A 25,443-nucleotide genomic window follows, 5' to 3' on the forward strand; every position below is an offset into this window, starting at 1 on the left:
GTGTTTGTTTTCACAGGAACTTTCCTTGACCTGTGTTACCAGTATAGTCTGATAGGAATGTCCGTTGGGTCACAGACCTTCTGATACGTTACGAGTTAATACAATTGTCATGACGCGATAATCAAATCAATCAATATTTTTATTTTAGTGTCACGCATCGTAAAAATATACAGCCATTGATAAAATAAATGTACAAGTGATTTTTGATGCCCAGCCGATATAGGCTTATGAGACACTTATGAAAATGTACATGGAGTTAAAAATCCTCATTGTTATACATATTAAAACTATATTAAAAATCACACGTGAAGCACAAAAGTAAAATTTCATCATGGTATCATTTAAAACATTTTTTATATTCTTAAAATTAGCCTTCTTCGTTTCATCATTTGATAGATTGTTTTAGATAATAGAAATTGAAGTTCATTATCACAGAATAAATAAAACATCTTTTCAATTGAAGTGAGCTCATTAAAATTACTGTAAAAGTACTGATAATAAAAGTGATCAACGTAAAATAGCAAAATTTATATTTGAGGCCATGATCATACGATCCCGCCTCCAATAATTGCAGCGGACATACAATAGGATTGTATACTTAACCTGTAAGTTCTGTAGCTTTGCATAGTAAACATATATCATTTGAGAACATCCACACAGCTCCGATGTAATTCAATTTCAAGCTTTTATGTATATTACAATTGTAACTTGTCTTTGATGTAAAAAAAAATTCTCATGTTTATTGTATATATGTTATGATTAATTATTTTGATAAGTTGTAAAGATATTGAAATAAAATAATAAAATTGATACGATGTAGTAAACGATCTAATTAAGCGGCTAATTTAAATTAAAATATCAATTAAATGCAGACTAAAATCAATTAACAACTGTTAGTTTACCTTATTTATTGTACAAGTCAATTTGTGGCTTATTCCTGCAATAGCTTTTGCAAGATCAAAATTTCGTTACATTATTACTTGTCACCGCCGACAAATGGTATTTTTCCATTATCCATTAAGTTTTAGCTTCTAATTTTACTTCAAGTTAAAAATATGAAAAATAATTAATTCCATCCCGGAAAAAATCCGTTGCACTATATCTTATATAGAATGAAGTAATGATTGCGCATGCACCAAAGGCGAAATGAATTATTTTATGTCATTTTTTGTGTTAATTAGGCATATATAAAAACGATTAAACATTAATTATTGTTCAAATGATGAATATCATTTATGCTCTGTCAGCGGTGGAGCATCTTATTCGTGTTAATATATTCAATAGTTGTAGGCAACCAGTATATCCAAAAACAATAGTCACGATTATATAGGCTAACCTTTAAAGTTTATTTTATTGATTACAAACGCAAAGCATCTAGATAATCTTGCTGAATAATTTAAATAAAAAAAATTATATTATTAAAATTATATTAAAAGTTTATCTATTCAAATATGACTTTTTAGAATAATAGGTAGAACTATGTTCAGTGGTAAGCGCACGAGGTCTCCAAGGACTACGTAAGGAATGCCTGGGGTCCTCGCGTGTTATGATTTGTGGAAAAAAACCCGAATAATTGTATGTATCATTTGTAGCCGAATTTTGTCTAAATGCTTATGAATGAGAGTGTCTGAAGGTATGAGTATTGGTTTGTGTACGACTGTTTTTATTTTGTATATGATTTGTTTTGTAGAAGAGAAAGAGTATACATCTTTTAAATACAGATCCTTATAACCACTCCGTTCAATTGAGGATCTGACAACATTCCATAAGGGGTCATGTTCGGATGACCTTTTACCACGTGTACCTCAGATCAAATACATTTTTTACATATTCCTACGTCAATTGATAACGCCATTTCGTCCCAGTATACATATCCATTTAGCTTTGTTGTGCACTTTGGGCGAGATGACTACGTATACGAAAATAATTCTGACAGCTTTTTCAAACTATTTCGTCCCCAGTCAGGATTCCGACAGCGGCAATTAGATTGGCCATTTCCAAAGGTCATCTTGACGAGACCTTAATGGGATGTTGTCAAATCCTCTTATCAAACGTAGTGATAATGAGGATCTGTATTTTAATCAGATTGCCACAACATTACATTGCTAGACAAGCTGAGATGACACCGTTTTTATGAAGCGTTTGTCTTGTGTATTGAAGGTGTTGGCTCGATGAATTCAGATGAGGATTAGACTTCCTACCTTTGCCCTGCAAGTACGGCGTAAGAATTTTTACCTGTTGTCCCTATATGCATGATCTTAAAAGGCGACTAAATTAAGGATCTTACATTTTCTTTCCAATGTCTCTCTTGACACCACCTCATTTTTTTACTTTATTTGAGTGTTCGCCGCCCCTATGAGGAAGGCTTGGTGTTCTGTCCCATATGTCTGAAAAAACACCAAAGTCTATAAAAGTGGTAGTTTCTGCTCCTGCTTAGCGCTCACCATATGAGAAGTAGGACAACTGGTTCGCCCGTTGTCAGTATATATTAAATCCGACCGGGTGGGATCTGTTGCTTTGTGTCTTCGGCGGCATGTGTCAGTGATATAGCACTATAAAAAGGGCAACAGTTCCACTATACAAGAAGACGCAACACAAATATACCACAGTCTCCCAAAAGGCACCACGCACAACAAACACTAGTAATAACTAAGAAATAAAATTGTTGCATTTGACATAGTAAGTTCATTCCTGATATTATTTTTCAGCTTTATTTTGACATGGTGACCATCCGAAATATATATGAATTAACTGAATTTGAAAATTTTGTCTTTTTTTTGCCTAGTATTTGATAGGTTTTATATAAAAAACAATATAGCGCAACTAAACTAAACATTTATTCTGTGAAAATGTAGGTATCTTTAGGAGAAATATAAAATTTGTTCATGGATGCCTTCTATGGTATATAGATGAAAATCTTACCAAGAAATGACCAAACCTGAGTAAATTTTAACATTTTTATAATTTTTGAATATTTCGGATGGTTACCATCGCAACTAAAACTGCAAAAATGCATAATTATCATACCTATTACATCAAAGATATACTCGATATTTAATCCCTAAATAACAGGTTTGAATATTTGATGGATTTGGAGGCCAAAGAACAGCCAAACCATACCTAGTCCTTTAGAATGTTATCTTTTCTTTTTACAGGGAGTGGGACGACTGGTTCGCCCGTTGTCATTATAATGTGACCGGGTGGGGTAGATTGCTTGATGTCTTCGGTGGCATGCATCAGTGCATGATAAAGCACTATAGAATGGCGAGAATTTGCAAGAAGACACAACACGAATATACCACAGTCTCCCAAAAGTCACCACGCACAACATACACTAGTAATAACTAAGAAATAAAATTGTTGCATTTGACATAGTAAGTTCATTCCTGATATTATTTTTCAGCTTTATTTTGACATGGTGACCATCCGAAATATATATGAATTAACTGAATTTGAAAATTTTGTCTTTTTTTTGCCTAGTATTTGATAGGTTTTATATAAAAAACAATATAGCGCAACTAAACTAAACATTTATTCTGTGAAAATGTAGGTATCTTTAGGAGAAATATAAAATTTGTTCATGGATGCCTTCTATGGTATATAGATGAAAATCTTACCAAGAAATGACCAAACCTGAGTAAATTTTAACATTTTTATAATTTTTGAATATTTCGGATGGTTACCATCGCAACTAAAACTGCAAAAATGCATAATTATCATACCTATTACATCAAAGATATACTCGATATTTAATCCCTAAATAACAGGTTTGAATATTTGATGGATTTGAAGGCCAAAGAACAGCCAAACCATACCTAGTCCTTAAGGATGTTATCTTTTCTTTTTCCAATCTAACAGGGAGTGGGACGACTGTTTCGCCCGTTGTCATTATAATGTGAACCGGGTGGGGTAGATTGCTTGATGTCTTCGGTGGCATGCATCAGTGCATGATAAAGCACTATAGAAAGGCGAGAATTCGCAAGAAGACACAACACGAATATACCACAGTTTCCAAAACACGCCCCACGCACTTCATACACGCTACATACCGCATACATGGGAGGCCGTCCTTACATGACCCTGACTTCGAATTAGACATAAATTAATCAAACAAGCAAACAATCAGTATGCAACGTAAGACGCAGAATAGCAAACTCCAATTAATTGCATTATTCCGAATTTGCATATTACAGAGTTATCTGCACTTGCGGGTAGGAATTGATTGTGACGTCATGTGTTTGCGAGCGTAACGTCATACGTTTCGGTGAAAACGACGTACATTGCACTCACAAAATAATGACGTAACAATCGATACCTACCCGCAAGGGAGCTAACTCTGTAATATGCAAAGACGGAATACTGACAGCGGGAAAAAATAAAACACTTCCTTTACACTGAGCTTCAAGCAGAAGCATAAATGTCTAGTTTTATTGACTATGCTGTGCCTTGACTAAGTGACACGGGGTCAAAGGAGATGTTAGGAATAAGAGTGAGGTAAGGAGAGTCAAGAAAAACAAATAGTCGCCTTTTTCGGACATCTGTTGCATACCTAACGCCCTACCAGCAGGGAAACCTTGACAAATAACCATTAATCTAAACCTACAATGATAAATCTAGGATATTACTACACGAAATTATTTTAAATTACAAAATACGAAAAATATATCCGCGATTATCTCATATTCAAGTCCATACAGTTCTACCATGGCTATCTAAAATGTGACCGGATCGGGTGTTTTGCTTGTTGTCTTCGGCGGCATGCTTCAGTGATATAGCACTATAAAAAGGGTAAGAGTTCCACTATACAAGAAGACATAACATGGATATACCGCAGTCTCCCAAAACACGCACGCCATACACACTACACACCACATACACGGGGGACCGTCCTAAAGAGGATATTTATCAATTTAACAATAATTGTTGTTTAATCGTGTATATATATATGTCTAATTAACACAAAAATAATATGAAATAATTTATTTTGCTTTTGGTGCATGCGCAATCAATACTTCATTCCATATAGGACATAGTACCATGATATTTTTCGGGATGCAATTAATTATTTTCGATATATTTTTCTTGAAATACAATTAGAAGCTCAAACTATTCAATGGTGGTAATGGTGTAAAGTAAGTAACTTTTGTAACTGAAGAAAAATACTAATTTGTCTGCTTTTGTTTTTTGATAGCGAAAAATGTCATTTGTCAGCGATGGAGCATCTTTAATATGACCATGGTTTCCAACAATCAAACAAATATATATATATGTCCAATCCGGTAAAACACTTTATCTAGCGGAACAAAAAGTCAAAAGCCGTTGAACTAGCAACTTCATGGCCGGGCATGTGTATACATTTGACACGTACAAAATAATATCTACAATCGGAGGTGTTGAGGTCACATGACGGACGTTCGATGGAGCAAGTCGATGCGACCCGATCATTGTGAGGTATAAAACCGGCCAGCCGCATCTGAAACACAACTTTTCGGAAACTCGGCAAAAGAATGGGTGTCCACACCTTCCAACTTTGTCTGCTTGTCTGTGTGTTTGTGATCACAAACGCAGCTACTATAACCAACTCAGGTAAGTGGTTTTTCTTAATGTAATATGCAATAGGTGCACCATACAATTCAAATTCCACATGGATAGTTAAATTAAATTGCAAGCTTTGCACATTTTATTTTGGTAAGGTGTTTATAGATATGTGAATATCGTGGCGAATCATTAAATTTTTTGTTTTAATTTGAGTTATTTAAAGTTTATACAAGATGCTCCACAGCTGACGAATGGTATTTTTTCTCTATCAAAAACAGGAGCAGACAAATTAGTATTTTGCTTTAGTAACAAAAGTTACTTACCTTACGCGATTACCACCATTGAAAAGTTTGAGCTTCTTATATTACATGAAGATAAAAATATGAAAAATGATTAATTGCATCCCGAAAAAATGTGCATGTACGAAAGCAAACTATGTTATTTTATATGTATTTTCGTGTTAATTAGACACCTATACACATGTTTAAACATCAGTTATTTTCAAATGATGAGTATCGTTTATGCTCGGTGATGGAGCATCTTTAATGTATTCGATAAGGTGATATATGTTCATATATATTCTGCATATATCATTTTTTAAAAATGTATATGGTGTGTGTATCTTTCCATAAGCGGAGGTTTGCTCAGATTGCTATACTATATTGAAGGAATATTTTTTTTGCATGGATGGTTTTCTTTGTATCTCTTTATAGTTTGCACTATTTTGAAGCTAATGATCAAACTATAAAATCTGGTATTTGATGTAGAGGTAATTCAAAATGAAATAAAATACTTTTTACGGGTTTGACGACTATTTTAGCAGACTTGGATTGTAGCTTTGTTTAATATATAAAATCATATTTTGATATATCTTAATTCTATTTTAATAAATATTAATTATATTTTGATAATAACAATTATATTTTTATATATTTTAATGTATTAATTAATCTTTGTCTTCTCAGCAAAGCAAAATAACCCTGAGTTAAAATTATTTTCGTAATTAACATAATATATCCAACATTATGCAATATCACAATACTATTCGCTATCAGCAGCGTCTGACGTATTTCATTTTGCATCCCGTTTAATCGCATGATGTATTATTCTGATTTTGCTTCCGATGATATTACTAATAACATTAATCGTATTTTTCTTTCCTGAAATTTCCTATTTTTTTTAACCACGATACCATCGAAGCCGGTGTACTGTATCGGCAACAATCGATATGTACAATGTACATGTATCTTAGCCGATGTAATTAGAACAACAGTCTCAAAGACACTTAAAAGATGCTCCATTTTTCACTTTTTTCAGTTACAAAAGTTACTTACTTTTCACCATTACCACCTTTGAAAAGTATGAGCTTCTTATTTTACCGAAAAAAATCCTTACACTATGTTCTCTATGGAACGAGTTGCGCATGCTCCAAAATAAATTATTTTATATGATTTTATGCGTTAATTAGACATATATACACGTATATACACAGTTAAACACAAGTAATTGTTCCAGTGATTAGTATCGCTTATTTTCTGTCAGCGATGTAACTTATTTAATCTAAAAATTATGGCAATCGTTATAATATACAGAGATAGGCACCATTTTCGTTTAGTTTCGCTGCAGAAAAGAAAGATAATTTTTTGTTTATACTTAATAATAAGACTTTAAAACGAGGAGTGAGAATTTAAACACAGATGTCTAATAAATAATGAACGTCTAATAAAGAATGAACGTCAAATAAAGAATGAACGTCAAATAAAGAATGAACGTCTAATAAAGAATGAACGTCTAATAAAGAATGAACGTCTAATAAAGAATGAACGTCAAATAAAGAATAAACGTCAAATAAAGAATGAACGTCTAATAAAGAATGAACGTCTAATAAAGAATAAACGTCAAATAAAGAATGAACGTCAAATAAAGAATGAACGTCAAATAAAGAATGAACGTCTAATAAAGAATGAACGTCTAATAAAGAATAAACGTCAAATAAAGAATGAACGTCTAATAAAGAATGAACATATTATACTCATTGAACATCATATGAACATTAAACATCAATTAAGCACACGCTTGTAAGTGATATTCAAGATTTAATGATGTTTAAGTTGCAAAACATGTTTGATTCTTTGGCGGCGTCTAATAAAGAATGAACATATTATACTCATTGAACATCATATGAACATTAAACATCAATTAAGCACACGCTTGTAAGTGATATTCAAGATTTAATGATGTTTAAGTTGCAAAACATGTTTGATTCTTTGGCGGCGTGATTCAATGAGCTAGCACTATAAAAAGGACAAGAATACCACTATATCAAAGACACACCACGAATACGCACATAATGCCCACCACAGGCCGCATACACTTGAAGCCGCCCGTAAATGACACTGGCTATTTGTTTATGACACTGGCTGTTTGTATATATATCACTGGCTATTTGTTTATGACACTGGCTGTTTGTATATGACACTGGCTGTTTGCATATGACACCGGCTGTTTGTATATGACACTGGCTATTTGTTTATGACACTGGCTGTTTGCATATGACACTGGCTGTTTGCATATGACACTGGCTGTTTGCATATGACACTGGCTGTTTGCAAATGACACTGGCTGTTTGTATATGACACTGGCTGTTTGTATATGACACTGGCTGTTTGTATATGACACTGGCTGTTTGTATATGACACTGATTGTTTGCATATGACACTGGCTGTTTGTATATGACACTGGCTGTTTGTATATGACACTGACTGTTTGCAAATGACACTGGCTGTTTGTATATGACACTGGCTGTTTGTATATGACACTGGCTGTTTGTATATGACACTGGCTGTTTGTATATGACACTGATTGTTTGCATATGACACTGATTGTTTGTATATGACACTGGCTGTTTGTATATGACACTGATTGTTTGCATATGACACTGGCTGTTTGTATATGACACTGGCTGTTTGCAAATGACACTGGCTGTTTGTATATGACACTGGCTGTTTGTATATATGACACTGATTGTTTGCATATGGCACTGGCTGTTTGTATATGACACTGGCTGTTTGTATATGACACTGGCTGTTTGTATATGACACTGATTGTTTGCATATGACACTGGCTGTTTGTATATGACACTGGCTGTTTGCATATGACACTGGCTGTTTGTATATGACACTGGCTGTTTGTATATGACACTGGCTGTTTATATATATATCACTGGCTGTTTGCATATGCCACTGACTGTTTGTATATGACACTGGCTGTTTGCAAATGACACTGGCTGTTTGTATATGACACTGGCTGTTTGTATATATATCACTGGCTGTTTGCATATGACACTGACTGTTTGTATATGACACTGGGTGTATATTTATTACACTGGCTGTTTGTATATGACACTGGCTGTTTATATATATATATATATCACTGGCTATTTGTATATGACACTGGCTGTTTGTATATGACACTGGCTGTTTGTGTATGACACTGACTGTATATGACACTGGCTGTTTGTATATGACACTGACTGTTTGTATATGACACTGGCTGTTTGTATATGACACTGACTGTTTGTATATGACACTGACTGTTTGTATAACACTGGCTGCTTTTATATATATATATATCACTGGCTATTTGTATATGACACTGGCTGTTTGTATATGACACTGACTGTTTGTATATGACACTGGCTGTTTGCAAATGACACTGGCTGTTTGTATATATATCACTGGCTGTTTGTATATGACACTGGCTGTTTGTATATGACACTGGCTGTTTGTATATATATCACTGGCTGTTTGCATATGCCACTGACTGTTTGTATATGACACTGGCTGTTTGCAAATGACACTGGCTGTTTGTATATGACACTGGCTGTTTGTATATATATCACTGGCTGTTTGCATATGACACTGACTGTTTGTATATGACACTGGCTGTTTGTATATGACACTGACTGTTTGTATATGACACTGGCTGTTTGCATATGACACTGGCGGTTTGCATATGACACTGGCTGTTTGCGAATGAAAACAGGACGTTAGAATAGTTAATTCTCTGTTTATAACATCAAATATTGAGACATATAATTTTTTAAGCTGTATTTTTATTACATTTTTGAAGTTTTCTCAATATTTGTAAGTATATTCTCAAGGTATACGATTAGTTTTCATAAACGACCGATTGCACTCCGACCAAAAGAAATGTTCTTGATTAAACGATTATGTCTTCAAAAGCATGCAAGGGCATTTCCGAAACAAAAATTGATAAGTCTTTTGATAAGTAACAGATATAGTTGTAGCTTAATATGTTGTATATCTAAGACAAATAAAGATTCGATTTATAAATCTATGAAATATTAGAGTGTTTTTATGTTTTGCCGTTTTGTTGCAATAACCGTTAATACTACAATTCCTGCTCATTAAAAAGATTAATTTGCCATAACGCGAGACACGTGACGTTTCCAAGCGTAATCCTAATTACCATTAAATGGCAATTTCTTGTTAACCTATGTTTACACAGAAACTTTCTCATTTATTTGGTTTGTAGCTATCTTAAGTTATCGATTAATAAGGTCAAAAAATATGTCTGTTTAGGTTACCCGACTCACTCTATGTTTTTACCCCCCGACCCTATTTTTTCCACTTTTCTACGAAAAACAATAAAAGTCGGGATTTTGATGTCAGACTCCGGTTCCGGCCATTACTTGAGAGTGAAAGACATTAAGAAATGAAAAGAAAAACAATCCCGACCTACCGACCCCTTTTTTCGCCAAGGTAACCCTAAATGGACATATTTTTAGTCTAATTTCAATACATATCTAATTATTTATGCTTCTGAAACGTATTTGGCCTTTCAAGTTACTCATTTCACATTTAAAAGCATACCTGTTGCTTTAGAAAAAAAATAGATAAATGACATACAATTCAATCATATTATGAGCTGGACATATGCTATTTGTCAAACTATATTATATCTGGTGTTCATTCAGAGGCCACCGAGAGATTTGAACTTTGATTTCATAGAATTATGTCAAGGACAACTTAATAATTTGTAGTCATGTGTCTTTATCTTACTATCCAATCGTACTCACGACATTAAGGGTACAGGAAAGTCAATTTATAAAATTTAGAAAAATCGTAAGTGATCTTACAGTACTATTCACAGCTGGTCAGGCACCGTAACATGCGATACACCTGTCTAACACCGAGGTTTGATTTTGGTAGCGATGGCGCTTTTTGTGCCTTGACGAATAGATTCTATTCGCCCTTAAGGCATGATGTGTATGATAGAAACACGTCAGTTATTGTCTAAATGGAAACGTCTCACTCAAGATATAGCTTTCACATTAACTTTAAATGATAGGAATCAATATCCGTAAAAGAACTGGCGAGTTGTGATCAATTTAGAAAATGCTAATATCTATTCAATCACCTATGTCGATAAGCATGATACAAAAGTATCCAGAAAAATCATCCAGAACCTACTAGTCAACACTTAGTCTGAAACTGAGTTATACCTTCAAGAATAGTATATTTGACGGCGACGTTTTTATTTTTCATCTTCCTGTTCCTTAAGTAAATTAGTATACTAGATTTTCATGAAATATATTCGTGACGTAAAACTCTGACGGCCTGATTCTGAAACTTAAAGTTTAATCAACAGGTAAAGGTTAAGTCCAACATAAATTTATCATTAAAGAAAACGAATGATATATTCTATTTATCATAATTATTATTTCTCATACTTGGTTTTGTTCTGTTATGTCTCTGCTCCGATGAAATAGCAGTTTAAAGGGGCAAGCGTTCTACTATGACAAGGAGACCAAAACATAATATTGGTTTGTTTGATTCAATTGACGTCCTTTTAACGGCCAGTACACGAAACCAATGGTAGACTGTCCGTAATGTTGTGTCCTCGTTGTTAATCAAAGATGCTCCACCGCCGACAGAGCATCAATGATATTTATCATTTTGACAATACACATGTAATTGATATTTAATCGTATATATCTATGTCTAATTAATACAAGAATACATATAAAATATTTTTTTGAAATAAAATTTCAGTTTTGTTGTCTCCACAATCATTACATCACTCCATACAGAAAATGGTATTATGGAGTTTCTCCGGGATGCAATTTATTATTTTCTTAATACTTTAATGTTGAGTTAAAATATGAAGCTCAAACTTTGCACTGATGACAAAGGGTAAAGTAAGTAATTTTTGTTACGAAAGAACAATATCACTTCACCTGCACCTTTTGTAAAAGATACAAATTACCATTCGTCAGCGGTGCAGCGATATGTAAGGACATTAAGCCCAATAAACAAAAGAAAAAAATATTCGCGGTGTTGTATAGAGATCTGACATTTCATATGGGGTCACGTTTCAATTTGACCAATCGTAATACCATCTCCAAATTCGTGATGGCGGTGTACATGCTTGTCAAAGCTCACTTGGCCAGAAAAGCATAATGCGACTACCATTGTATATGTGCATGCTTTGACGACTGTTTCGCCCGTTGTCGGTATAATATGACCCGGAGGGAAGTTGCTTGCTGTCTTCGGCGGCATGCTTCAGTGATATACAACTGTAAACAGGGCAAACATACCGCAGTCTCCCAAAACACGCAAATTCTGTTCCTGTTTAACGCACAACATAAAGTAAATAGGACGACTGGTTCGCCCGTTGTCAGTATAATGTGGCCTGGTGTGGTGTGTTGTTTTGGTGTCTTCAGCAGCATACTTCAGTGATATAGCACGGAAAAAGGGCAGGGGTTTCCACTATACAAGAAGACACAACACGAACATACCGCAGTCTCCCAAAACACGCACTACACACACTACATACACACTACACAACGAAGGTATTGGAGCCGTCCTAACATGACCTTGGCTGTTAATAGGACGTTAGTTAGTCAATCAATCAAACAAATAAGCTGTGACGAAATATCCATTTCAGTAATGACCCTGCATGGGATGTTTTCAAATCCTCTTTTTAATTGGGTTGATAGAATTTATCTTCTTATTTTTTAGAAAATGAAAAAGAATCGGAAGAGCGTATCGCTGAGATTGTGAGACTACTGCGTGAATATGTGTATGAAGAGGAATATTACGACGAGGAATACTACGTCAATGAAACGTTGCTTTCGGTTAGTAAAAGTAATTGATAGTTTTGCGAGGTATTACATCATGCATGTGAATTTTGATAAATATTTAGCGAAAATAAAGCCTCGCGATAATTAACACATATACAGTACTCTTGAGGAACGCCTGGATCTGTTCACGTTGTTCTTCCTAAGGATATTCCATATATATGAACAATGTTCTGATTTATCGTTGCTTGTTTGAACATTTTGTATTTTTTTTAATTACAGGATGTGTGGTTCAGTAATGAAACTCGAGAAGCCTTTAATGAAGATGAAGCTTCAATAATCTTAGAAGGTGGAGATGAGTATTTGAAGGTGAGTCACTACTGCCTCTAGATATGATGCACATTATGTTTGATGTAGTGTTTGTTTGTTTGATTAATTAACGTCCTATCAACAGCTATGGTCATGTAAGGACGGCCTCCCATGTATGCATCGTGTTGCGTGTATGTTGTGCGAGGTGCGTGTTTTGGGAGACTGCGGTATAATCATGTTGTGTCTTCTTATATAGTAGAACTGCTGCCCTTTTTATAGTGCTATATCACTAAAGCATGCCACCGAAGACACAAAGCAACACACCCCACCCGGTCACATTACACTGACAACGAGCGAACCAGTCGTCCCACTCCCTGTATGCTGAGCGCTAAGCAGGGTAGAAACTACCACTTTGATGTAGTGTACAGTACATGTTAAACCCTATCCTAGTATGTTTGACAATGTTTCCCTGTATGCCTATATTTTATTATGATGTGTTTTACCAAACTTTTCTGATGTGGAAAGCCAATTTTCATATTGTACAAAATATTAACATTAATGAAAGTGAAAGAGACTGTAATAACATCAAATTTTCCATCCTGACTTGAAGGTTTACAAACAAATGTATTAACTAATGATTGTAAACAATTTCATGTGATAATAATATAAGTATGAATTTGTTTTGGATTTTATTTATAAAGTTATTTTAGCTAAATAAATATATTAAAAGTATAGACCGAAGGAAACATGATTGTGCTCAGAATGACCATATGATGTTACATATAGCATTAAACATATAACAAGAGTACAAGATAAATGAACTCGATATATCCATCTATTCTAATAACAATGTTGACTAATACAAAAATAATTGTTAATTGATTAACAACCATGGCACAATTCCCCATGAAATACTACAAAAATATGTTCACAGGGCTATGACTCACTGACGCGCTTAGTGAACCTCGAGCTAAATTGGTTTACGGCACATGATTTTCATCTCGGGAGCGGGAACCGAGAAACATTTGAGGTAAGCATGTATTTTGTTGTTTAAAATTACAAATTGATTCTGTAAACCTACTTGTTTTCACGTCGACTTTATTTGACGACTAAAGAAATTGTTTTTCAACTTAAAGTGGAAACATTTGCGCTTTAAGTCAAATGAGTTATTTTTTATTTATGTATTCCAATTAGTCAATAAATATGACAAATGTATTCGCTCGCTGAAAAATAAGTAATACCTTAGTTTAAAGACTGTCGTTGGGTTTTCTCAGCTTTATTAAATCAAGTGTATGTTGTGAGTGAATGGTAATAGGGTTCAGTTATAGCTTGTAGTTCTAGCTCAAACTATCAATTTAGAAATTAAAACTTCAATAATTGCTTTTTGATTTGTCAACATTTACCAAATGTTATAAGAGTAACTAATGTCAATATTGGTTTATATGTGTACCTCCCTCATATCTTATAGATATTTTTTTTCTGATTTTAGAAAAAACGGAATTTCGACAAACAAACGACGCTCTGGCCAAACGGACAGATACCTTACACGACAAGGAATTACGGTTTGTTTTATATCAGATCCAAAGAAATGTCGGTATTATTACTTCAGGCTCGTATGGAAAGATAAACGCTAAGGTGAAAGGTCACTACCTTGGCGACATCCTCTGCATAATGGATAATAAGATAAATTTCTTTGAGTCACAATTGAATCCTTTAGAACTTGTTTTTTGGTAATAAAAATAATATCTTCCCAGTCCCTTTGGTAATTTCATAGATAAAAATAGATAAAGCGGGATCGAACTGGGTCGATCATTGGTGACCAGGTATCTCAATCACTAGAGCACCCAGCTAGTGTTCGGGTGTCTCGGGTTCGAATCCCGGTCTGGCCATTGCATTTTCTTCTCTTGTAAAAGGATTCGTGTTTGCATTATGTTTACGTCCTATTTGGACTTGCGAGTTGTTGGCCAGATAGCATAATCGATCGAGTATCTGACTAGTGTCCATAAGTCCCGGATTCGAACCCCGGTCTGGCCGTTACATTTTCTCTTCTCACGTTACAAGGTCAATTGCAATATGGATGAGAACATCAAATCTTTAACTCGACTTAAAGTTCGTTTTTTATGTTAACAGCTGACAGCAGAAGTGTGGCAGCCATTAAGGAGGGGATAAGAATAATAGGAGCGGAAACCTGCGTGAATTTTTTCGAGAGAGGAAGCAGTAATGCTGCAGACTATATCACGTTTGATGGCACAGGATCTGGGTAAGTGAAGATGCAGGAGGAACGTCTATTTTGGCCATCACCGAATGTCATCGATATGTTGCAATAAGCAATATATTAATAAATTGCATGATTAAGTGCTGATTTATGTGAATGTTAACACCTTGTGCATGTAACCAAGCAATATGGATAGCCCTTTTGCCTTAATTGGGCTTGGTTGTAAGCCCTACATGATAGTTAACTGTCTCGGTTTTAGATATGAATAGAAGACAAATAGATGTGCGATCGAAGGGTAAAAGTATGGTCGCTTGTCGCATAAGACAGACGGTCGTTCAATACAATCACTATCTGTAATTATTACCGATAAATTATATAGTGATTTTCGCCGGGAGGAATAATTTAGGTCGTTAAAGACAGAAGTTCGCTGAATTCAGAAGGCACTTTTGACTATAGTAACATGGTAAGAGCATACTTAATGGTCTTTTGAAGGGGAGTTAAAACATTTAAAAACATAAGTCCTTATCTTGGTGATGTTAAAATGGTTCAGTTATTTCGCTGTAATAATTTGAATATTCAAAAATGTAAAAAGTATTCTGTAATTTCTTCAATATAATATACATTCACTGAAACGTGATCCAGCGCTTATATGTTTTTCATATCTTCTGTAATAATATAAAAGTGAGGTAATGTCACAACCCTGCAGTACCTATTTGAATAAGTTATCAACAAAGACTATACGACTCTTTCATATGTGGGTATGAAGGATAGGGATATTTCTGGATATTCTAACTGGATCACAAAATGTTGTAAAATCCAAGGCTCGCATGGGTATCCATTTAATACAACCTTAGGCGGAAAACCATGGCTTGTATAGGCAGTCATGTAATACAGCCTCAGGCGACATCAGCGTATTGTATTGGATAAACCAGTATTACCACCATAATAAAAAAATGTAATGACTACCACAATTAAGTCATATTGGAAAAATATGACTTTATCATTTTTTATCAGCATGATAGGTTGTAATTGGCGTGAGAAAAACGATACTTAAAATGAAGTAGACGGCTAAAATTGTACACTGATACAAAACAATCCTTTAAAATACGTATTTATTTAATTTCTGAATTATTCCAATTGAGTGTATCAATGATTTAAATCTCATGAAATACATATAAAAGTAATGTGTCATACGTTTGATTTGATATTTATTGATCTTTTATTGGCTCTAATAACCTATTAAATGTTATTTGATCGTTTAGAAAGTGTCGGTAACACTTATTCTCTACTTTTTATCACATTTATCTCGACTTAAATACACTCTTAAAAGAGATTGCTGACTCATGCTACTAGAGGCACGGAACAAACATCAACATTTCATAAAGCAACAACACGTTATATATAGTCTCTCGTTTGTCTATACTCTACCTGCTGTCTCCATTATCTGATCGTAAAAGGCGACTAAATTTAACATCTGATATTTTTAATTTTCTTTCTAATTTTCTTTTATTTCTTTGTCGCCATTAGCACAGCCTAGTTTTTGGCTTTGTGTTTACTGCTTGCCCCTGTGATAAAGGCTCTGATTTCTGATCCACGACACACCATTGTCTGTAAAAGTTTTGTTCCGGTTCAACATTCAGATAAATTGATTTTTATAACAATGTTAACAGCCAGGATTATTAAAAGTCGGTCTCCCATGTATGCAGTGTGTTACGGTGTGTGGATATCTGTATGTATTGGGAGGCTGTGGTATATTCATGTCTCTTTGTTATATAGAACTTTTGCTCATTTTATAATACTATCTCACAGACGCATGCCGCCTAAAATACTGTACAAGCATGACACTGTACAAGCTGACACTGTACAAGCACAAAAATCCAGTTCCATTATACTAACAACAGGCAAACTAATCGTTCCGCTTCCGTTATACTGAGCGCTAAGCAAGAGTAGATACGTATGATGCCATACCATCAAATGCATTATGCTCTACCTCAAAGCCCTGTTTACTCTCTCAGAATAGTATATCGATAGGATTAGTAAAGCCATCAAAAGCATTATTAACAAGAACTGAAATCTGAGACCATATCTGTGGTGAAAGCTGCAGCTCAATTAAAAACCTCAAATAAAAGACAATCTCTCTATAGCAACAGCTACAACAGCAACGTTAACCTAGATCTTCAAATCGATGCCCTTGAGAACTACAGTCGTAGGCCTCCCATTCGCGTATCCGCCCTCCACGAACAGACCTCAGAAGACACCACCAAACTTATTTTTAGTCTAGCATTGATCTATCACCAGACGATATAGAACGGTCAATCCAGCATCTATTGGGAAGCACGCCAAATTATTAAGAGACTGACAGGTAACCAGGCGAAGAAGAAACTCCTCAGATCAATCAAAAATCTAAAGGAAAGCACACCAAATTATTAAGAGACTGAAGAGTCACCAGATCCAAAATCTAAAGGGAAGCACACCAAATTATTAAGAGACTGAAGAGTCACCAGATCCAAAATCTAAAGGGAAGCACACCAAATTATTAAGAGACTGAAGGGTCACCAGATCAATTCTAAAGGAAGCACACAAATTATTAAGAGACTGAAGGGTCACCAGATCAAAATCTAAAGGAAGCACACCAAGTTATTAAGAGACTGAAGGGTTACCAGTTTCTAAAATCTAAGGGGGAAAAACGCCAAATTCTTAACCGTATGATTGGTTACGAAAAAGAAACCCCCCAGATCGATCCAAAATCTAAGGGGAGGCACGCCTAATTATCAATAGTCTGAATGTTTACCAGACGAAAACGAATCTACTGAGATCCACCAACAAACTGCGGAAACATCGTGACTTCAAGCATTTTTTGTTAGTCTGTACATTCATTAAGCAGATTATGTTTATATGACGAGAATATGTACAAGTGTATGTATCTGTATTCGTCTGTACATTTTGACTGTAATAACACTTGTTTTCATTAATTTGATTTTGTTTATAAAGCAACATATTCTTATTTATTTATTCAGTACTGTAGTTAGCCTACTACTGGAGTGGCTATGTATAAAAATCGTTCAAAGTTTGAAGAAAGCTTTAAACTTTGCATACTGCTTCTTTAGGACATAAAGTTTCGGAAAAAAGGACGCTAAAAAATCACGGCCACTGGCGGCCGTCATATTGGTTTTCAAAAAAGCCGCCAAAAACACCTTCTGCGGCCCATATCTCACGTTTTATACCAGCTATATCCAAACTTTAAACGTCTACACCCATATAATTGATACTTAGGAACATTCTAGTAGTGTGTAACTTCATAGGGTTCCACCGCCATTTTGTATTTCAAGGCGGCTGCCAATTTTGCGAGCTATATTTGTATATGTGGTAACGTTCTTCGTCTAGTAATTCGTTTGCTTATTACGTATGATTACACATGGGCATACACATGTGAACCTTGTGTACGCATGGTTATTTATTAAGCTGCAAGTTTTCCTCTTAGAATCGTTTGAAATAAATATATAAATTCTGGTGTGTTTCCATCCGATCGGGAAAAAGAAAATGTGACACCTGTGCACAACAAAATGTCAAATTTCTTTTATCTTATTATATATATATGCCACTTATATCGCAAACTTAATGGAAAATATGTCTATAATTTCTTTTATCGCTCCATTAAATTGGATTTAGAAACATCAATTCACCTATCAATCACCACAATTATCTATAATGCCTACTCAGCACTCGATAATGACAAGCAATTTTTCTGCGATGTGAGCAAAATCCTTCGACCGCGTATGGGGCAAGGTTTTCTTCCTAAACTTTCTTGCTTTGGAATTCAGGAATCATTACTTAGCTTATTTAAAAACATGTCATTAATAATATATGTTTCAAATTGGTCATAGAAACAGCTGGTGTTTTTCAGGGTTCCATACTTGGGCCCCTTTTGTTTTCATTTTGTTAATAAATGACATTAATACAATGCTATTATTAAGTATTTACAAGCGACACTTCATTGAACAATGTTATTGACTTCCCGAGAACCGGCGATGATATCATGAATAGTGATCAATTAATGTTACAACTGATCCGTAATAGCTAGTAAATTAAAACCATCCCAAAATGGTAATTGTGTTGAAAAAATCTTGATATATTACATTGTATGGTTTCCCTCAAAAATTATGTTCAAATCTGTGCTGTTCTAAAGTATTTGATTAGCCATTTTTTGTCGATATAGAAGTTACACAACGAGTGGTTGTTGGATATCGAATTTATTCTACAGGAGTAAGTTATTTATTTTTTCATTATTTTTTCCACTATTGGAATATCAATATATTTATCAAACATCCAATACATTAACCCAATGGCCTGAGAGTGAAATAACACGATGTATTGTAGTAGAATATAAGACTCTTTCATATGTGGATATGAAGGTAGGGATATTCTACCCGAGGGTCACAAAATGTAGTAAAACCCGAGGCTTGCCGAGGGTTTTGCAACATTTTGTGATCCCTCGACGTGTTTTTCAGGGTTCCATACTTGGGCCCCTTTTGTTTTTATTTTGTTTATAAATGCCATTTTGAAATAAATTCGAAGAAATCCGCGACTGGAAGCAAATTTTCCATACATGAAAAATTACATTTTATTCCTCAATTACTGCATATGATATAGATTAATATAAGTTTTAAACTTGTTTTAAATCATATTTCTTTCTTTTTGACACAGTACTTTTGTATTCTATTGCATAGAAATAGAAACGAAATATCATAAAGTTTATATTAAGTGATTTAACCTTCGGCCATCGGAAGAAACAAACACTATAAACAACAAAAAGACATTAAATAAAATATACCACTAGTACAACCAAGAACGAAAAAGGCTTCTAGATGGCAATAAAATATCTACTAACTTTCAATCTACGGAATAACCTTCTACGTGGCAAAATGTTACTTAGTTGTATCGATCTCTGGGAAAGTCGTAAACATTTGGCATACAATAAAATCAAAAGTCCTTTCTACCGTCGAGATAACGTATAAATTGGATACGGACCGAATGAATGTTAACATAACAAGATGGATGTCTCAAAATGATGACATTTATCTTTCAATGATGAATATATTTACACTAAGTATACATCGTGCTATGGGTGCACTAACCCGTGAACTATTGATGTTTGTTAGACCATAAACACTCAGGTGGTTAGTCTGAATGCATCCTATAATTAAAATACAGTCGAAATGTACTGTGCAAGATTCTATACCGCTGACAAATTAAAATTTTTATCTGTCAAAAAAAAGAGGGTAAGATGAATTAGTATTTTTCGTCAATAGCAAACGTTACTTAATTTATAAAATTACCATCATTGAAAAAAAGTTTGCGCTTCGTATTTTTTTTAATATAACAGTATTAAAAAATTAATTGCACTCCGAAAACACATCCATGACACTATGCCCTATATGGAATGATGTACCGATTGCGAGACAACAAATCCAAACCGAATTATTTTCTGTGCATTTTTGCCTTAATTAGATATATACATACATGATTAAACATCAATTACTTTCCAAATGATAAATATTATCCATGCGCTGTTGTCCTTGGAGCATCTTTAAATAAAGCGAACCAATCCTAGCATTCCATATTTTCAATGTTCTGTGCAGGTCTTAAGTAATCGAACCAATTCAATATCAACATTCCAGTTGTAATAGACAGTGCAGGTTTTCCGAATAAAGTCAACCCAGTATTCCATAATTGGATTTCCAATAATTTTGAGAAAGAGATAAATTATATCTTTAAATAACTAATACATTATTTCTCGTATTAAAACTCTCTAATTTGATTTATAGTCAATGAAAACAAATGTGTGCGAAAATGAAACTTAAACATTAATGCGCTTAAAAAACCATAAATTCTTCCATTGACATATTAGGGCATGTGATATAATCTGGCATCAGCACGTAAATCATTCTGAATTATACGATAGACACCAATCACAGCATTTGAATTGTATTTAAGTAAAATTTATCAGAGAATCATATGGAATTTTTATCTTATTGAAAAGTCATTGATGACATTATTTGATTGTAACACGAAAAACGCTATATGGAAGGTTTCGTTTTATTTCAGATGTGCATCTTATGTCGGAAAAACTGGAGGTCAGCAAGTTATTGATCTTCAGGAGAACGGATGTGCGACTGTAAGTATGTAAAAGCAAAAATATTCGTAGTGTGGATATTCTGCTTATTTTGGGTCCATGACATTTCTTCGAATATTTTACATGCGGGATCATATTAATTAGAGCAATTCTTGGACAATAAGGCATAAGATCACTCTTGTTTTGTCCTTTATCCTTTAGTTTTGTATTTTGCTTCCGGAACTAATCATTGAAAAAACCCGAGGAGTCCGATTGTAACTTACATGTTGAAGAGGTAGTAAGATATTAATTCGCTACTTGCATTTCCTATAATGTCGTTAAACAGCAATTCTTGTGATTGCGCAAATACACCGTTGACTTGTGTCAATCATTTCAAAATCAAGTGTGCGCTTAAATTGATTACGCCAAAATATGTACGCATTCCATATCAAACCACCTTTTTTCGCGGCTACTTGATTTCTCAATTTTGGCGGAGATTTAAGTTTCGCAGATTTAAATTGAATTGAAATAACATTGAATGTAATAGTGGAAGAATTGGGGAAGATATCAATTCGCAGAGATAAAATTTCGTGAATTTACCTTAATTGCAAAATTGAAAGTAAATCGCACGCGAAAGAAAGTTTGTTTACAATAATTGTTTGTCATTGGTCTAAGTATCAATAGTGATGTCATAGGTGTGTGATAGGAAATTACATTTAAAAAATACTAAACAAATATATATGACGTCACGCTAACAAACATATGACGTAATATTCGATACCCAGGCCCTATTTGAAATAAGCTGCCTGGTGGCCTTATGGATTATCTAGGGAAAGAGACATGTACTTATATGAGTCTGTGATAAATAGCTATAATGGAATAAGTTCTGTCCAGGTATATTTCATTAAATATTTTATAAGATATTTCAATTTATATTGTGTCTTTTAGTACGGTAGTTAAACAGAGTTTTATTCTAACTGATCTTTAGAAGCCAGTGAACAATTATCTTTGTTTTATGTACAGGAGCAGACAATTTCGTATTTTTCTTCAGTTACAAAAGTTACTTACTTTACACAATTACCACCATTAAAAAGTTTGAGCTTCTAATTTTACTTCAAGTTAAAAATATGCAAAATAATTGATTGCATCCCGTAAAAAATCCGTGGCACTATATCCTATATTGAATGAAGTAATAATTGCGTATGCACCAAAGGCAAAATAAATTATTTCGTATTATTTTTTGTGTTAATTAGACATATAAATACACGATTAAACGCTTATTATTGTTCAAATGATGAATATCATTTTTGCTCTGTCGGTGGTGGAGCATCTTTAATAATATGGAGCATTCTAAATCACTTTTTGTGTGTAGCCGGAGATAACCATCCATGAGATAATGCACGCGATTGGTCAGCAGCATGAACAGTCGAGGAGTGACCGGGCCCGTTATATATCGATGGTGTGGCAGAATATAGACAGAGGAAACTACGTGAACTACTTTAAGGAAATGACGAAGGATGTGTCTCCATACGACTACTTCTCCACATTGCAGTACGCGCTTGGGGTAAGATAGATTTATAGACTGGATTACCTGCCTTAGTACCTGTTATTGCCGCTAGACGTCGCTCATAACTTCTAAGACAAGTCGTATTTTCGGAGGGATGTAATATTGTTTATAATATTTAAATTTAATCAATATTTCTCCATCCATATAACTTATATTAACCAATAACCAATATATCATCTTCATCAAATTATCTTCGTCGGTTATCTTCATTTAACCAATATGCCATATTCATCAATAGACGTAAGTTAGCCAATGCCTTATCGTCATTAATTTATCTTATGTTATCTAATTTTTCATCTTCATCAATTTACCTTCATTTAAACAATTTGTCATCTTCATTAATTTACCTTACGCTAACCAATGTTCACATTTCATCCTTCTGTACGTAAGCTATTTTATTGATAGTCGGAGAATATAGTCGGAGATGAAAATCCCGGATGCCCGCCTCGAGTTTCTCACGAGCGCCTCAAAGACACTGAGTCACTACGACATCAAGGAAATCGTGAAGGCGTATAAATGCGACGGTGTGTATTATGAGCATAGTAATCTTTGTAAGGTTCAAAATCAAATTTTATTTCAAAAATCATATAATATTACATAACATGAAGTATCCTGACACAGAGGAGATTCATTCAACTCACAATTATGTATTCTTTTCATACTTTTATTCTAACATTTATTTGTTCTTTTAAAATATAATATATAAAATGACATATTGATGGTACATAAACATAATAATTCATATACCTCTCGCTACAGGAAGAGTCTGGTGTTTGTTACACTGGATTAAATACACACATTTGTGTACCCATAATTGACTTGCCATCTACATAGTATATGCAAAATCAATATGAAATTTTCGTCTTGGTATCGATTGCTTGTCATCTATAACAGATCAAGAGTGTATGATTTTTCGTGATATATTTCGTAATGTAATTTTTGAGAAAATCAAAAAAAACAAAATGAAATAAATAAAAAGTTACTTAATATTTGATGAAACAAATTTGATATCTGTTATATTTTGCTGTTAATTATACATGTGAATTCACATATCATCAACTCTGTAAATATAATAGAGTATCTAGAGGAGCATGATTAAAAAACATTTCAAAATCATTTTAAAATATACTATGATAAAATTATTGCTAGTATTATATGTGTCTGGAAAAACTAGCATGTGTTGATAACCAATGAATTGGTTAATGTTGACATAACAACTTTCACTCAACCAAAAAACTCAATATTTGGGAAGGATGTTTAACATTACATCTTAGCATATGGACTAAGGTTTTTTTTCCATTTTATGAAAAAAAAATCTAAGTCAATATTTCTTTGTAAACGTCATTGCCCATACGTTGAGTTTTTCAGGGTATCATCCATTGGCCATTGTTTTTCTTGTTATGAACACGCACGTCAGATAATCCTTTTGACATTTTTAGATATAAAAAGTAAGGACCTTTAATTTGATTCGATCGATAAGCCTTATTAAGGTGTTATACCGCTCTGATAGAATTAAACAACAGCCAATGTCCATAATTGATAAATTATTTATGGCTGTCATACATGAATTTTTCTAGAATCGTGCGGTTCTACGGTGTGTCAAAGTCGAGGATTCCCTCGTAAAACCGTAGCGGTACCGAATCAGTGTATCTGTAGATGTCCTAAAGGAATGAAAGGAGCCTCCTGTTCTGAGAGGGAAGGCGACAGTGGTGAGTAGGATACAAACCAACCTCGTTAAGCCGAACTTCGTGATATCGAAGTTTACGCGTGCTCATCTTAAGGCATTATATGTACCATTCAAGAATGTGTATGCACGTAGGAGCTGGTGTGGCCGAGTGGTTAAGATGTCTCGGACATATTACCAAAAGCCCTCTTCCTCTGTGGCGCGAGTTCGAATCCCATGTAGGACAGTTGCCAGATACCGATTGCTGGTCGATGGGTTTTCTCCGAGTACTCTGGCTTTCCTCCATCAGAAAACTTGAGACGTACTAACATGATCCTGGCTGTTAATAGAATTTAGTTTAATCAAACAAACAAACAGTTTTGTGATTTAATATCTTGTTGGAACTGTTTAAACAAAGATACAATTTAACTCTATCAGTACGAAATTAAATCGCCGCGAAATTAATTTGGTTTTCAGCATGTAACAGTATGGTTAAGTAAGTAATATCAAACGTATTACAAGTAAGAGTTTCATATCATATCATCTAAGAAAGTTGAAGTAATTTCCAAAATGCATTTAAATCACAAAAATCAAATTATAGGTATGTATGGTACAATATTATAATTATAATTTCATATTTGTATTGCGTATCTGGTGCCGAATTCTTGAAACAAAAATACAGACTTAAGTCAAAACATACGTTTTTCTCCTTCTTTAACATATATGAACAATTATTACTTAAGTCAGTTTTGGCTTAAGTTTGTTTCATGAAATCGGATGCTGGGAAAGTTGAAGTATTAATTAAGTAATTTACAAAATGCACTAACATCGCAAAAATCATATTCGATTGTTAAAATGTTATATTTCTCCAGATTGTGGAGGGGTTATTTCATTAAGTAACGGAGAATCGCGGACCATCAAAGCTCCTGGATAC

General features: G+C 34.1%; 1 protein-coding gene across 1 annotated transcript in view; it reads left to right on the forward strand.

Annotated features, from left to right (window-relative positions):
• The first annotated feature begins 5,503 nt into the window (after positions 1-5,503).
• The window catches only part of LOC138308502 (fibropellin-1-like), a 38,176-nt gene continuing 18,236 nt past the window's right edge, over positions 5,504-25,443 (forward strand). The window contains exons 1-11 of the mRNA XM_069249509.1: positions 5,504-5,586; positions 12,585-12,700; positions 12,926-13,012; positions 13,887-13,982; positions 14,442-14,514; positions 15,083-15,212; positions 21,273-21,342; positions 22,652-22,843; positions 23,265-23,370; positions 24,424-24,555; positions 25,382-25,443. The exon at positions 25,382-25,443 is cut by the window's right edge and continues 48 nt beyond it. Coding sequence (XP_069105610.1) covers positions 5,508-5,586; positions 12,585-12,700; positions 12,926-13,012; positions 13,887-13,982; positions 14,442-14,514; positions 15,083-15,212; positions 21,273-21,342; positions 22,652-22,843; positions 23,265-23,370; positions 24,424-24,555; positions 25,382-25,443 — 1,143 coding nt within the window. The 5' untranslated portion in view covers positions 5,504-5,507. The remainder of the gene's footprint in view (positions 5,587-12,584; positions 12,701-12,925; positions 13,013-13,886; positions 13,983-14,441; positions 14,515-15,082; positions 15,213-21,272; positions 21,343-22,651; positions 22,844-23,264; positions 23,371-24,423; positions 24,556-25,381) is intronic.

Source organism: Argopecten irradians, chromosome 15 (genome assembly GCF_041381155.1).
Source record: "Argopecten irradians isolate NY chromosome 15, Ai_NY, whole genome shotgun sequence".
Classification (NCBI taxonomy): domain Eukaryota; kingdom Metazoa; phylum Mollusca; class Bivalvia; order Pectinida; family Pectinidae; genus Argopecten; species Argopecten irradians.